Source organism: Lathamus discolor, chromosome 1 (assembly GCF_037157495.1).
Source record: "Lathamus discolor isolate bLatDis1 chromosome 1, bLatDis1.hap1, whole genome shotgun sequence".
NCBI classification, from domain to species: Eukaryota; Metazoa; Chordata; class Aves; order Psittaciformes; family Psittacidae; genus Lathamus; species Lathamus discolor.
The window spans coordinates 117,703,677-117,719,575 of record NC_088884.1 but is presented as its reverse complement, the minus strand read 5'-3'; the positions used below and the strand labels follow the sequence as shown (position 1 = coordinate 117,719,575).

Below are 15,899 nucleotides of genomic sequence, written 5' to 3'. Positions count from 1 at the left end.
GATTATGAAGGCTACAGAAGCACTGAAAACTAACTCAGGACATGTATTTAGAGATTTTTTTAACTGCCTCATGGAGACCCAAGACTGCACAACCGGTAACTATGACAAATTCAAATGTCTTTCCTAATATCTTCAGACTGGAGACAGGGTGAGAAAGAGAGTAAGAAAGTCCCTGCCCTTCCTCATCCTGAATGAGCTGTTTGTTACTAAAGGTATGCCTTTAAGCTGCCCTAAGCAAAAGGCTTATAAGGGACAAGGAATGTAAAATTACCCTGCAGGAATGTAACATTTTCTTGACCTTGTAATTCCTATATAATACAATCTCTGGTTAAGGCTACGTCTTCTCCTGCAATTTAAATTGTAAATTTTAAAACTCTTGCTAAGAAGTTTACTTTAAGACGATGATTTCATATTCAAACATACCCCTCCCAGACTAATTTAAAAGCTTAATGGGAGTACTGTGTGGCATGGCAGTGACAGCACCTTCTCCACACTCAAGCCAGTACGTGAGGGACAAGGTGTTGCAAAATCCACGCTCTGGAAAACACAACAGCTTACAAGCAAGTGCCGGATCACTGGGGATTACTGACCCTGTGGGAGTAAAGTAGGAGATTCATCTAAGCCCAGTCAGAGCAGTGATCAAAGGCAGCACTGAACACCCCTTGCAGAGGTCACACGTTTCCATGTCCCATGAACTTCTGCAGCTACAACACAGCTGCTTAGAGCCCAGCTGGTAGCAAGTAATCTTTTACCTTCCTTGCTAAATGGAAATAATACCTATCAGAAATAAAGCCTTTCAAGGCAAAAACTGCATAGTGGCTTTTATCTGTAAAAAAAAACCTAACAAGAGGAGGCTAGTTTAAGAATACTGTCAGCCCCCAGTTAACTCTAGATGGCCAGAGAAAACAGGCACTGTCCACAGCTGTTTTACTGTGCTCCTCTAAAACAGGTGCACAACTGAGGCAGAGGTGCCTCAGATAACTCTCCCTGGTGTTATAAATACTTGGCTGTCTCGAAGTGATTCAAGCAAACCTACATGAACCAGTGACTGCAAAGGTGTTCACCTAAACCAACCTAAATCTTTGCTTTGCTGAAACAGTTAGATGAAAAACCCCATGAAGTGAAGGCAGGAGGTGGTTGTTGAGCAGAAACTGAAAGCTGGGGAAAAAGCTGTCACCCGCAATGTCATGTGTCCCCTCCTGACATCCATCCCAACCACCAAACCTTAGGAGAGAAGCAGAAGATTATCCAGTTTTCTAAGACAAATGAATCACAGACACCTATGTTCAAAGGTAACAGGCTGCATTGGGAAATCATAAACAAAAGGCCAAAAGATTTTAGAGAAATCAAGAGAGACAAGCTAATCTTACTACCCTGGGAGATAACCAGTCACACACCCTGTTTGCAATGATTAGTAAGGGAATTTGTGTTACTTAAACCAAAGTGCTAACTTCAGTGACACTTTTCTTTTTGGCAAGGAGGGTTTGAAGGGAGTGAAGCAGATGCTTTCAGACTCCTCAGTGATTGAGATGCTCCCTGAATTATGTAAATAAAAAGCAGAAGGAAGGAAAAGATAAAGCAAATGCTAACACAATTTCTCTAGGAGAAACAAAATTGTACAGAACTATATGCCTCACTACTTGTTTCTACTCAATAAAAACCCCATTTAGAGACCACAAAACTGAAACATAAAACCCCCAAAATACCAACCTGAGAGTGCCTGAAAAAAACCTCATCGTTTTCACTTTCTTTGCTACAAAAAAAAAAAAACAAAACAAAAACAAACCAACATATTACAAATACAAAACCAGACTTGCCTTGTAACAAAAACAAGCAGGACTTCTACACACACAGGTTTTTAGATTCTTGCTACTGCTGCGTACTTACTAATTCATTCAGTAAATGAAGGGACACTCTGGGCTACAGCACTTCAGGCTGATAAACTATGCATTTTTGCTTCCTCTCAGAAGCTATTTATGAAAAATATGCCATTTAATTCCAGTGCTCTTAATCCAAACCAATACAGCTCTCCCAACAAACGTAACTGTGGAGGGAATTGTCACCTCAGGCAAGCAGAGTGGGGCTGTTACAGCACTTGCAGAACAAGGAAGCACAAAGGGCTGGATTCCCAACCAAGAAGCTGGGTGAGACAGGCCCTGCAGTCCCCTGCGTGGAGCTTGCTGGTTCAAGTGGTTCACAGCTGACTGCTTTTCAAGTCTGCACCATCAGCATCTTCAGTGCTATTCCTAACAGGCTGGGAGAAGAATCTTGGTGGCGTATGCTACTGGGCAGAGCCAACACAACATACATAGTGCCTCCATACCATCCTACTAACACAGTGGGTAATGATGTTCTGCAGCATAACTGACATGCTCATAGCCTGTGGTGGAAGATCTCTTAGGCTGTACTAAAAACACAGGGAAAACAAAACATATATATATTAAAAAAAAAAATCACCTTTCTTCAGATAAAATTTCCATGTCATCAGGTCCTGTTCTGTCTAGAGGCCTGGATGAGCTAAAGCTTTCCATACTCTGTAATACAGTAAATGTTAAAGCAGTAAGATACATAAGAGAAACAGATTCAAGCTGCAGGCCAGTAAACAGATCAAATATAGAAGCATCCACCAGGACTTCTAGAAACAAGGCAACAAGCAGACTCCTGCCTGCTGCACATTTATAACAAAACAAACCCCACATTTTATTGCGCACAACCTGCCAAAAAACCACAGCTACTCACTGCTTTATCTTTCATCAGACAATCTCAAAATGTCTAACAGAATTATGCTGCATAGTACCCTGCCAGTTCCCATATTTGCAGACTGACAGACAGCCTGAGTTTGAGAGTGATTCTGTGGTATGTACAAGTCCTGAAAGAGCAGGTACCAACACCTGCAGCATCTTTCCAGCAGAACTCCTTATGCTTATCTTAGAAAAAACTTCCCTTCTCAGCCAAACCCTTCCCTAGTTTCCTCTTAAATAGGCAGAACAATGCAAGAGACTGCCATATGCACAGAGCTAATGACAACTTGTGCTAATATATGAATGCAGGGCAAGAAATTCAACTGGTTATGACAACTTGTTCTGAAATTTGTCTTTGCTGTCATTAGGAACTTTTAACGTTGTCCTCTAAGAGCTTGAGAGAGCACTGTGAAGAAAAGTCATGTTGCCACTTTGGGCACATGTCCAGGAGGTTTTCTACCCTGTTTTTTGAGAAAGTCCCTCCTAAATAGGAGCAAGTCAGACAGTAGAATGGAATGTGGTTCTTGCCCCAGCCCCGGGAACTGTGTGCACAGACTTCCTGGGGCAGTCACAACCCCCTCTCACTTGCTACACCTCCAGCCCCATAAGGTGACACAGCCCAGTCATTGCAGCGTTGCTTAATGTGATTCTTCAAGTCCTACTGGTACGTGGTGACCATGTTTCTGTAATGCATTTACAAGCTTTTAATACTTTGTGGTTGGTTTGTGGAACTGACAGTTTTTCCACCTCTGACTTACACTTCTGAGTCAGATGCAATTAGACAGCTAAGAGGAAAGCTTCCATACACTGTCCTACTCACTCTTTCAGGCTTTGAAAAGTGAGAAGGCTTAGAAAAAGGTGCCTAAGAAGACACATCACAAACATGTTTACAGGATGAAGGCCTATTAGCAAATGTTAAGGTGCAGGTTATGTCCTTTGATACTCCAAGTAGGTAGTCTAATTTGTGTCATTATTTGATGTGTAAAGATGTAGCCAAAAGAAAGCTAAGCCAACACACATCCTGCTGGCAGCTTCTGAAATGCAAGTATGAAATAAGCACACTCATGAAAATGTAAAAAGCAGCCTTTGCTCTTCAAAATGAATAGCATCATGCTCTCTGCAAGCTATTTCATAACAATACTCGTAGTTGACAATCCCACTATACTTTCTGTAGCAAAGTAAGCAAGAAGCACACTGATGGTCATGTTGGTCAAAGTGCTTTCTGTGCTAGGTTACTCTATTTTATGTTCCTTTCAGCCTCTGCCCCTCAATGGAAGGCAAAGTCCACTGGACACAGGTAGGTTTGAGGACATTTCTTCCGGGCATGTTTTAGGACTTTATGATTGTTTTTCAGGTCCACAACAAAAGTAAACACTTCTGTCAGTCTGTCCCAAATCTCAAGTCAAATTCTCATTTACATTTAAACTGCTTCACACTCCACAAGTACAGAGAAGAGGTGCAGAAAAGAGTGCAAGCACTTGACCTTTACCTGTCTTACAGTCCATTGCTGCAAGCAAAGACACAGAGTGCGTCTATCTCACTGTGCTTTCATGAAGTATCACATGAGAAGGTTACTGATACTGAGCACTAAATCTAAGCACAGCCTACAATTTTTAGCACCTCGCATTCTTTTTATCATAAAGGAAGCCAAATCAGCCTCTCTCTAGAATCAATGCGGAGGGTAGGAGCACTAGATCAATGCAATTTTGTGAACTAAACAAAATGAGTCCCAACACAATATCATATTAAGAAGAACTCACAGCAGTCTCAAAAACTTACTCAAGTACAATTGAAGGAAACACCCTACAGCTTGGAAGGACAGTCTTTTCCCACAGCTTTCACTGTTACTAGCTGCAGTGCCATGCACAGGGATGCATAGCACTTATGCTACTGCAAGTAGACCCTGCATTGAAGCATGGTACAGTTTCTCAACTGTTGACACTATAAGCTGCATCTGGTTTGGTTGAGAGGAAAGCTTATTTCAGTTTTATTCTACAGTATGTAAAAGTTGGCAAACTATCTTCTACTGTGAAGGTCGTACAAGAATATGCTGGGCAAATTCCACAGTATTCCAGATTTTTAAGATGTTATATCAGTGCTATTTACCTCCTCCACCAAAGTTAGCTGGAGGATCAACACCTTTTGGATCAACACACTCTAAAGTGTTTTGCAAACTGCAAGAACACACAGACTTTAGGGAAAAGGCATAAAACACCTTTGTCATCTCATTATCAAGTAGTCACTTGCCATCTACAGTTTCAGAACTTAGCAGAAATATAAAAATAAACTTGACCTAAACATATGAAACTGTGTCTGAAGTTCCAACCCCCTTGGCAAGACTTTTGAAAGAAAGAAGACTTACTTCCTTTTTCTCTTTTCAAACATGCTTCGCTGAATTCAGACAAAAAAAGCAAAAAGTTGTGGAAAGAGAAAATGACTATAGTAAGAAGATCATAGCAGAAATACAGCTTCTCAGCTGCCTCATCACAAAGGTTGTAAGTGCAGGATCCAGTGTTCCCCATAGTCCAAAACAGCCACTTATGCTTGTATTGCAGAAAAAAATGGCTACTCAAGGGAACCAGATGAGCAGAGAAATTAAAAAGGCACTTTCCCATTCTAGTCCTAGGTGTCAAATAGTGCAGCATGTCGGCTTACCACAGGACTGTCCTGGTTGTCATTAAGCTCCGAGAGCTTGGTGCTGGATTTCTGCCGTTTTGGTTTATTCCTTTCACTAAGATATCCGGAGCTGTTGTCTTGTAATTTTTCTACTTCTTGAGCAGCTAGAATACAGTCTTCAAGACTGCTGAATCCAGAGGGAATGTTTTCTTTGTTGATGACTTCCCTAAAAAGAAAAGGGATATTACAACAAGAGCTTGTTTAAAACACTCTCCCGCTACATTTATGGTAGCAATAGAGAAATACATTACGCTGACTGGTGCAGTTCCAGCAACATCACCTACGCCCTATGAAACCAGTATCTCTGGTTCTTCCTACTGCAGCAAACAACACACACGGTGCAATGCTAAATCCCACTGAGGAGTGAAAGCCACGTGTATGTACCTCAGGTGAGAAACTATGAGGATCAATGTTTGGGACTTGATTCACTTCCCACTAAAGTCAACACAGAGAATCCCATTGAGCTGGACTAGCTCCTGGCTGTCTGTGGTATCTTTATAGAGAATATACAGTATATTTTCCTTTGAGACACGTGCTTTCAATTTAGGAAAGTGATTCACAGCTGTGGTCCAAGGATCTCCTTTGGTGCATGACACCACATAATCAACCTCCTGACTCATATTGTTAAATGTAAGAGCAGGATACTGGTGCTTTAGCTAAATGTTCAATTCTTATTTAGGAATTACATAGAATAGAAACGGGAATGCATCTCTGCAACAGCAACACAACTGCTAGGACAGAGGACTGTGCTGCTATGTTGGAAGTGGGACAGCTAGCCTTAAGTCACCACGTGATGCGATAGCTGGGACTCTCTGGACTAGCAGGGTTTGTGCATGTTTTCCAGAAGCCTGGCGTGTGGCTTATCTTGCTCTGCACAATTAGCCTGCTGGGTCCTTCAGCATGCAGTTGTCTCTTCACAGCCTGTTTAGTTGTCTTCTCTCTACTTTGTCCAATAATGAACACACATACATAACACACTAGGGCAACAGGGGAAACACAGCGCATATCATTCTTTATCATCCTATCTTGCCAGAGGCTAAAGGCAGGCTGCTTATACTTGACACTGAAACTGGGACGTTTGCTAACTGTTGTATGTGTGGCTGCCTTGTACAGTGCTGTGCAACTCCAAAGCCTGCTTTCACAAACATCAGGAGAATTTATCTAGATTTGTACTGGTGGGACAAGAAACCAGTTACTCTGTAGTATCTGGACAGTGCCAGCATGGAAAAGAAAACCAGAAAGTTTCAGCAGTTTTCTAGCTCATGAACCTCTAGGTTTTGTTGGTGGAAGGGAAATACAAAAAGGTATTATAAATCTATGATTAAACTTCTAAGATAATATATTTGCCTTTGTGGAAGCTTTTATAACCTCCTGAGCAGACCAATTACATATACACAGCCTGCAAACCATGTAGCCTGCAAAGCCTGGGAGTTCACCTATGTGTTTTTGTGATAAACACTCTTCCTGTCTGAAGTCCCATCTTGTGACATTACAAATCCTCTTGTGATCCATCACAAGGCAAGGAGATGAAATCACTGACGATCAAAACAACAGCGACAACTGAAAGACATTTTGAAAGGAATTGCCAATTTTGATAATTCATGGAAAGGAGTTCCAGCAATCTGACCTAAGGGATCCAGGGAAAACAATTTGAATCTTAGCCAGCATTCAAAACTTCCGATGTGCTTTAAATCCTTGGCTCCAGCTGAACCTAAACAACTGTGTCAACCATGTGCAAAGGTGGCTCTATAATGCAGTGTTGAAAAGAAGCCCTGCAGTACTATATGCTTCCAAACACGTACACTAGCCAGTCTCTGACCTACTTACCTGAGAAGCCTGTCAGCAGGGCTACTAAACAAGAAAAACTACTTCAGAGCTGCTGCCAGATACTTTGGTGACCTGCAAGTGCTAATTTCCCAGTCCATCTTCAGAGCACATTTTCAGTCACTATGTAAATGGATTTTTGTAACTACGGATTTTTTTTACAACAGTAGCATTGATCATTTTTTGTGAAATGACATGGCTGCAATATCAACACGAGGTTATGCACCTGTATAAAAGTGGCTTTATACAGGAATGTGCAGATCCAATAGTACTTGGGGAATTCAGCACCCAGGAGAAAACCCTCAGAGACTAGACATTATTTTGGAATCTAACTTGAAATCCTAGCAAACCAATACTTCAGCCAAGAATACACATTCTTTACAAGTAGTGGTGTGTAAAACCTAGACTATGTGTAAGCACTTAATATAGATCATGGCCTTGCAAAGCCCATAGTTACAGTTCCTCCAAGACAGCTATGCCTTGGGCAAGTGCTTGTTAAGGCTGTGGTGGCAACACATTTGTACCGCACAAAGTGGTACAATGCCACAAATAGAGGAGTATGAAAGGAAAAATAGGTATTATTTTTACTCTGACAGACGTGTAATGAAATTAACCACCAAATCATGTTTAAACTTTGTGTAACAGGGTGGATAAGAATTCCTAAATTCTGATTACTCAAAAGGAAGATTTTTCTACTTTCAGACCAATGCCCAAGTCTTGTCAATAAACCCAGACATAAGCTGTGCTTCCATATACAAAAAGGAGGCTTGATCTCATTTCTGAAGACATTTGGAAATCAGAAAAGTATCTAAACCTGATGTCTTTATCTAAAGAAAGCTATAGGCAATAGGGACAACTGCTTGTGAATTTCCACTAAAGCAACAAATACTGTAATTAAACAATTCCAAATACTGTAATTAAGAACTCTTCTATACTGTGTAAAACCCCCTAGATTCTTACCATGCTTCACCCCACTCCACGACCTCTAATAAATTTTACATTTCTCAGCTCTAACTGATGCTCTGCACAGGCATTCAGTCTGCTCTGAACTTTCAACTCAAGTCAAGGGCCTGAGTATTTTGCAACAGAACTAAGCATTGCCTTGATCAGAGGATGTAACTAGGGTACACTTAATCAAATACACTCTCCAAAACAAAGAAATCAGGCTCATACATGTCTCTGTTTCTCCGGGCTTCCTCCTGCTCTTTGTGGTGTCGCCTCCTCTGCCTGGCAGACACATTAGAAGAGGCTGAAGATGTTCCCGATTCAGAGTCCTCTGAACTCTGGCCGCCTGAGCCATGAACATCAAAGAGATGCTGCTCCACGGCTGAGCGGATTGTCTTCTCTAAATACCTGTCAAGCCGAAAAATAAGGTCAATTGAGCTCAAAGACTTTGTGGAGCTCCCTCTCTGCAAGAATAAATACAGCAAGGGTATCCAAGGGTTATGTTTTATTATGATGGCAAGGCAGTGTAAAATGTCCTAGGGTCATGACATCTGCAAAGAGCTAAGCTTCAGATATTCTGATGTTCAGCTCCCTCAGAACAGCTGAGCCTTCCCAATTCATCTTGCTCTTTTTTATTTCTAGGGATATTTGAACCTTCAGTAAAACAGCTAATTTTACTTACTGCAACAATAGAGACACTGGTGCCTAACTTTCACCCTCCACTTCAATAGTCCTTGCCATGGCAAAACTGTATTTGATACCCATCCATGCTGACACCAGTCTCTTGTGCAATCCCAGTTCAGTGAGGCAACATCATCTGCAAGAAGGTGATTCACAGCTGTCTCACAGGGGGATGAGAACACACAAACAGCACCTCACTACAAACTCCTCATATGCTTAACTTGATGACCAAGCACAGGTCTGGTTCCAGGTTCTGTTTCTGCACTGTTCTTGTGCTGTGAATGCATTCACAGCCACCCTTAAGTCTAGTGTGAGATCACCTTCACTCCTACTGGCAGTAAGAGGGCTTCCACACATGCAAGGGAGCCTGTGCATTTGCATCAGTTAAAGATGTGAGACTGCTTGAACTTTCAACACAACCAAATCTCCTGACATTTTACTGTAATATTTACTTCCTTCCTCCCTCAGAGGACATTTTTATGAACAAAATCTGGGGTTTTTCCCCACAAAGATAATTTCAAATCACATTTTTGTACATCCCTGCCCCATCCCTGTTTCTTGCAATGCTTTAAGTATCTGCTGAAGAATGAGTTTTTCAAACACGCCTGTCCAAAGTCCATATATAGCTCCTAGTGCTTTTTCCATAATTAGAAAAGTTATTTGCAGCATTTTCTGGTTAATTTTCAACTGTGTAGCTATAAGTATGGGAACCTCTACCTGGGCTGACTTCTCCAGAGAATTCTAGAGAATTCAGCAAAAGTTGTTGCTAAGTTGCTGCAGTTGTAAGTCTGCTGACACTGCAGTTCCCCAAACAGCCAGGGATCTTAACAACTGCAAACCCCATGTGGATTAACTAGGCAAGTATGTCCGTGTTTCGTGTATTGACAAGAATCAGTTCTGCAGACCCATCAGCCATTGGCACCTCCAGCTCTGGCAAGGAAGCCAACTCATTGACTCTGCTGCTCCCGGTTATGGTAGCAGCATTGAGCCAGGTCCTCTGCTGGGATACAAACAAGAGCAAGAGGGTGACACAGTGTAAATGGCTTCTCTAAATATGCAATTTCTGTCTAACCAAAACATCATAGGCACAGCATGAGGAAAGAACCAAGGGCCTAAGAATTTTCCAGAAGCAAGTGATTTATTATCATTGCAGATGCTTTTGTTTGAGAAACACTGTCTTTGTATAAGAACAACCCTTAAAGAGAAATCAGAAAATAACCATGAATACTTTAAAAAGCTCCAGTATATAAAAAATGGTAGCTACAAAATTGTAGAAGAGACACTTACTCTCCTGTAGCAGGAATGTTACTACTGACTTGTGATACGTGGGCACTGTGTAAAAGAAAAAGAGAGGAGAAAGTTAGATCTAATTATCACAATAACATCTTAAATCCTCTTGTTCTTTGCACCACTAAGATTTAAAGGTCTAAGCAGTCTCAATAATTGCATGTGCAGGCCACAAGCACATGCCGCAAGTTTTCCCCTTGAGGAATTTTCACTTCCATGGTGACGTGGCACATTTTGGCAATGCCAATATCCTCAAGAATTTCCCTGTCATTCCCTTGCAGTAGGCCAAAGTCTAATGGAAAGTATTACAACCTCAACACGCTGTGTATTTTTTTGGCTTTCTTTTGAGGCTGACTTGAGAAACTTATACACTTGAAAGGGGGCTTAATATTTAAGAATGTTTAAATATTAACAGAGGACAAAGGCAAAACACAGGCTTCGCACAGCTCTCCTGCCACGCTCTGATATTCATACTCTTCTGCTTCACATTTTTTAAAACAAAATGTATGCTGTCTTCTTTCCTTTTGCCCTCAGTCTGTTTTCAGGCTCAGGAAGAGACAATGTGGCTGTAGGTGTCTCTGCCCTGCTGAACAAGCTGACACCTACCTTGCACAGCTGTTGTCGCTCTGCCAAGCTGAGTCCCATCCTGCCCCTTCTTCCCCTACACTGTCTGTGCTCTGCAGATAAGGTGACACTTTTTGCTTATTCATCCCTCCTGTGATTTTTGTTAAGTCAAGTAAGTTATAGGCTTAAGGGTTTCATTTCGATTTATCCCTGTTATCAGCAGAGGAATTAGCAGTACAACTGGTTGATACATCCCAATGAAATGGCTCTGTCTGGCCAGGATACAAGCCAGGCTGGATGCAATATATGCTTCCTGTCGAAACATCCATTCATTGCTTTCAGTCTTTACTAGCTTCTCCCAAATGGTTTCAATGCAGAACCATCAACAGCTGACTTCCCTTCACTGACCAAAGGTTCTCCTCTCTGCTTCCTTTGAATATTTTGCACTTCACCATACAGATCTAGAGCTAGCTAAGAAGCTGTGGCACACTCAGATGATAATCACTCTATGGCCTTCCTGGGTATGAGTGTCACTTGTGGTGGAAGACAGGCGACAGAGGATGAGAAAGGTAAACCAGAGTTCACTACATCTAGTTTAACAAAACAAAGAAACCAGCCTAACTCCTGTAGTGAAGTACAAACCCCAAACACCAGCTGCAAATCACACTTACAATATGCTTAAGCTTCCTTCAGCTGAGCCAGTGTGTTCACCTCAGTGTGGGTAAAGAAGAATGCCCTAACCACATGCACATCCCTTCTAGTCCCAGCTTCACACGGTGCTAATCTCCAGCCCAGGCACAGATCCCTGGAACAGTGGCACAGCATGAAAGCAGTCACAGATGTGCCAGTATATCCCACATTACCTGCACAGCATCCAAGCTGCCATGTCATTCAGATGATCTCATGAACAGAAGACATACAAACACATACTATTGTACTTATTGTTATGGACATGCAATCTGCATGTAGGACATAAATACATAAATCTGCAAGCTCCCTCTGTTTCCACACATAACATTGACTTTTAACTACTAGATAGCGTTGCAATTTGAAGACCAAGAGCACATCTCAAGCACCCTATTTGCCTTCCTGTTCACTTAACATAAACTATTTGGCCCCTTCCCAGCCCAGAACTATTCTTTAAGACATGGCCTCCCATGGGAGATGGATTAGCAAGTAAGATGTTAGTGTGATAGGCTAAACCACATTATAAGATACAATTTATGTGCTGACTACCGCTCGCTCCTACGTGTGTGGCAGTAAGGTAATATTGTATTAACTTTCCACAATATTCAGATGCAATCCATACCGAGCAGGGGTATCTTTCATATCACACTTTTCTTCTTTGTTTTCATGTCCAGAAAATGGCAGTGGAGAGGTAGACAGGATTTTTTGGATTCTAGTTTTTTTAAAACATCTCTAGGGTATAGGTATATTTACGCATCAGACAAGATAGATCATCTCAGGAAACAGCTCTTCCCTCTACTGCCAGCAGGAAAAAATGCAAACTCCTGTTTCACATAAACTTAAGAAAAGGCTAAATGCTGTATGCGGGTAAAACTTTGTGCCGTTAATTCCATCTGCGGCATTCAAGGCCAACAGTCACTATCTGCAAACCACCTGCACGGCCAAAACCACACCAGCCTCTTTACCTGAGAAGCAGTAAAAAGAAGAAACATAAGATGAAGCTGCAAAATATCTAAGTAAAATGCCAGAATATTTCCTAACACCTCAATACATTCTGTAGTTGTCTAATTCTCAGTTAACTCTGTGCTTTACTAGTACTGATTCAGTTTTAAGTCCGTTAACCCTGCTAATTCATAATGATGCCTATCTGAGCAACAATTACGTTGTGGTATCTGGAAAAACCCTACTCAGACAATACAGATTCTGTCAAAGAGCCAGTGATACCGTGATTATGAAACTACCAACAGACAACAAGGAGATATGTATACAGATGCATGCCAGCTGAGTGGATGATTACAAAATGAAGCTCTGACATTCTGTTTTTATTTGTATTTTCCTTCTAAATACTGCGTCCTTGTATACTGAATATAACTTTATTCTTAGCCCTGTGATATTTCACTACTCTCCTATTAGCCCTCTCTCAACACGATGGAGATTTAAAATCAGAGTTTTTCCCAGACACACTAGGGTTTTTTTTAATTCTACAACTGGTAACTTTCCTTGCTACTTCATTTAAATGCATTGCTAAATGCTTTATTTACCCTGCATCAGCTTTTTTTGCCTTGAGGAGGTTCACATCCAAAACAAACAGTGGAGGGGAGAGAGCTACACAGCAGCTTCAATTCAAGCCTGCTCAGCTACAGAACAGGAGGTGCTCGAGCACATTAGCAAACTGAGGGAAAGGCATAGCTATGTAAGGATTTCAACTCAAGAGCAACCAGGCAGACAGGATGTATCCTGCAGGATTTTCCAAGCTTCTTGGGTGGCAAAGTCACTGTGCCATCGGATCTATGCTTCACAGAGCAGGTGAGGTGAGGCGTGCCCAGAAGAGCCCTCTTGGCATTCCTGCTTGTGCAGGCAGCTGCTTTGGAAGGGCTCCTTGGCCCAGTAAATCATGCGGACAATGGGAACTCATGATCTGTTTTGGTTAATTATTTTTCCCTCACGGCCTGCTCATTTCACTGATAGGTATGGTCAATTATCTCCACAACTACATTATCTTTATTAAATTATGCAGTGCTGCAGAGCATGCTGAGGAATAGCAACGTTTGACAGAAATCAAAGGCTCTTCCTGGGTGACAAGAAGCAGCAGGAGAGTTTCCCAGTGCTGGGGACTTTTACTTTCAGAGAGGCAGCCACAAAACCTGCATCAAGGCACACAGCTGTTTCAAGTGCTATAAACTTTTGAACTGGCTTCTTAAGACCTTCGCATTGTGAAGTATGACCTCTAGCACTTTCCAGTGTTGTCTAACTTGTTTACTCAAGTCTTTTGCTCACTTTCAGAGGTGCCCCATCAGCTCTGGATAATGTCTTGCTTCACACGTAAGGTAAACTCTTATTGCACAGCCTCTTCTCCCATTCTGTTTCAACCTCAAGTATGGGAAGGTGGTATTTTCCATCACCTTTAAGAACATTAAATCTCCTCTGCCCCCTCTAACTTTAAAAAATACCCACCAGAGTAAGAACTATCTCATGCAATACCTGCACCCTGTTTGCTCTGCACTGGGCATCTTGTGTCAGCAGGCGAATAACTGAGCTGCATATCAAAGTCCCTCTCCTGTTGTATTTTTCACTTCAGGCACTAATGAGCAAAATGTATCAGCACCCATCTATTACAAAAGCAAAGTAAAAGCATCAACCAGAGTAAACTGACTCACTGGCATAACATTTTCCCAGACTGGGTTTCCATTTGTGAAGTCAATGAATTAATTCCTGACCATGTCTAATGGCCTAAATGATAAGACATAGTCGCAAAATGGAACTAAGGTCACTCACTGCTAAGATTTATTTACTATCCATCTGCTTTATTGAGGAAGCAAACCAACTTTTTTTCTTGTTCTTGTTTTTTGTTGTGTTTTTTTTTTAAGCCAAGCATAACAGTAAGAAAGCCTCAATAGATGCAGAAACTTTAAACCATTTTGCCATTCCAGTAAAGCAGAGGATGTTTAAATGGCTTTGACATTTTACATGGGAAATTTCTGAAGTCCTCCCAAATATATTATTCCAACCCATAACCTAGGAAATTCCTTTTCCATAGATATTTATATAGGCTAAACATTGTCCACTGTCCATAACTTGCCCACTGTGACATGCAATACTGCAGACTCACATGGAATCTATTTTAAGACAACTACTTCATTTGACACACATTCCCCAAAGAGAAGGGCTGTGTCTGTATATAACACACAAAAATAATGAATTTTAAAATATAGGGATGTGCTTGTATTTTCTGTGATGTTCAATTACACATGGAACGTTTCAATGTTTTCTCAGCACCTTTATGCTTTCACAAGCTCAGATCCAACTATCCTTGCTTTAAATTATATTTGACACTAACTTCTGCCTATGCAGAAAATCAACCCCACTAAAAGCATCTGTCTTGTTTTCTTCAGGGCTCCTGTTTTTGACTTGCACTGGCATCACCCTTTGTGATGGGTGCACACTGACACCTACTGCTTGGAGCAGAGACAATCCTGAAGGGGATTCATACACACCACCTGATTTAGCTTGGTGAATTTGGATGGCAGTGTCTGTGGAGGTTCCTCTACAGAGGAGAGAAATATGCCTTGGGGGATCTCAGACCCACACAGTAGCTGGACACTGCAAGCAGGGGCAGTGTTTATTTTCAGCCAGTGCTGATATGATGCAAGACACTAACATGCATCACACAATATAATCATGATATGTAAAAGGATGCAGCACCCCTTGTGGGCCTTAGGACCACTTATGCATGTGCCACCGAGGAGGAAGTGTTCAGGAAGGTGGCAGGTGTGAAATTTGGACAATATTTTTCAGTTTCTTCAGAAAACTGACCTGAGAACAAACAGGGTAAACCATCTTACACAATATTCTGCAGGTTAAGAATACCTGACTTGTATTATATAAAGAGAGTTGTCTCAAATAACAATTATTCAAAGGAGAACCAGTTGGCTACACTGGATACTGCCAACAAGATAGTAGTACTTAAAGAAAAAGAAATATTAAAACAAGCGAAACTGTAAAACGCTTTGCCCCACGCTCATGGGTATCTGAGGCAATTTTTGGCACTGCTTGTGATGCCAGCTCTCATCCCCATTTGTTTAATGCTCTGCATGTTAACAAGGAAATTCCACGCTACAAAGCTTTTGACTTTTTATCTCTGTAATATCACTCTGGTTTATGTCAGTATGTACTCATCAAGAAACTCCTGAAACCATCTACGTGACTAATGTGTCAAATCTGAGGCATATACGCCACCATAAAGTACGTCTGTAGGTTCCCTGTCTTCTAAGAACTCATTGCACAGGTTGAGAAGTGTACTTACAGAGAAGTGCCGTTGCCAGATGCTGCTTCATTACCTGAAACTGCGCACTGTTTCTCAGTACTGATTACTCAGTGCAGCTGGCATCACAGTTTTATTATGGAATTATACAATGAGCAGCATTACACATTTTTTTAGCAATCTTAACTCCCTTTACCACCAAGTTTCGTTACACAGGTTTTGGAACGTAAATG

At 41.4% G+C, this 15,899-nt stretch overlaps 1 protein-coding gene across 11 annotated transcripts in view; it reads right to left on the bottom strand.

The window, feature by feature from the left end:
• The window catches only part of FAM13A (family with sequence similarity 13 member A), a 156,651-nt gene that overhangs the window by 30,793 nt on the left and 109,959 nt on the right, over nucleotides 1-15,899 (bottom strand). For 8 of the 11 annotated variants that reach the window (XM_065692196.1, XM_065692180.1, XM_065692242.1 and 5 more), the window contains 5 exons: nucleotides 10,155-10,199; nucleotides 8,415-8,594; nucleotides 5,397-5,583; nucleotides 2,458-2,534; nucleotides 1,711-1,753 (listed from right to left, as the gene is read on the bottom strand). In XM_065692196.1, the coding sequence (XP_065548268.1) occupies nucleotides 1,711-1,753; nucleotides 2,458-2,534; nucleotides 5,397-5,583; nucleotides 8,415-8,594; nucleotides 10,155-10,199 (532 nt within the window). The remainder of the gene's footprint in view (nucleotides 1-1,710; nucleotides 1,754-2,457; nucleotides 2,535-5,396; nucleotides 5,584-8,414; nucleotides 8,595-10,154; nucleotides 10,200-15,899) is intronic. The other 3 variants (XM_065692225.1, XM_065692215.1, XM_065692235.1) reach the window with 3 other exon arrangements.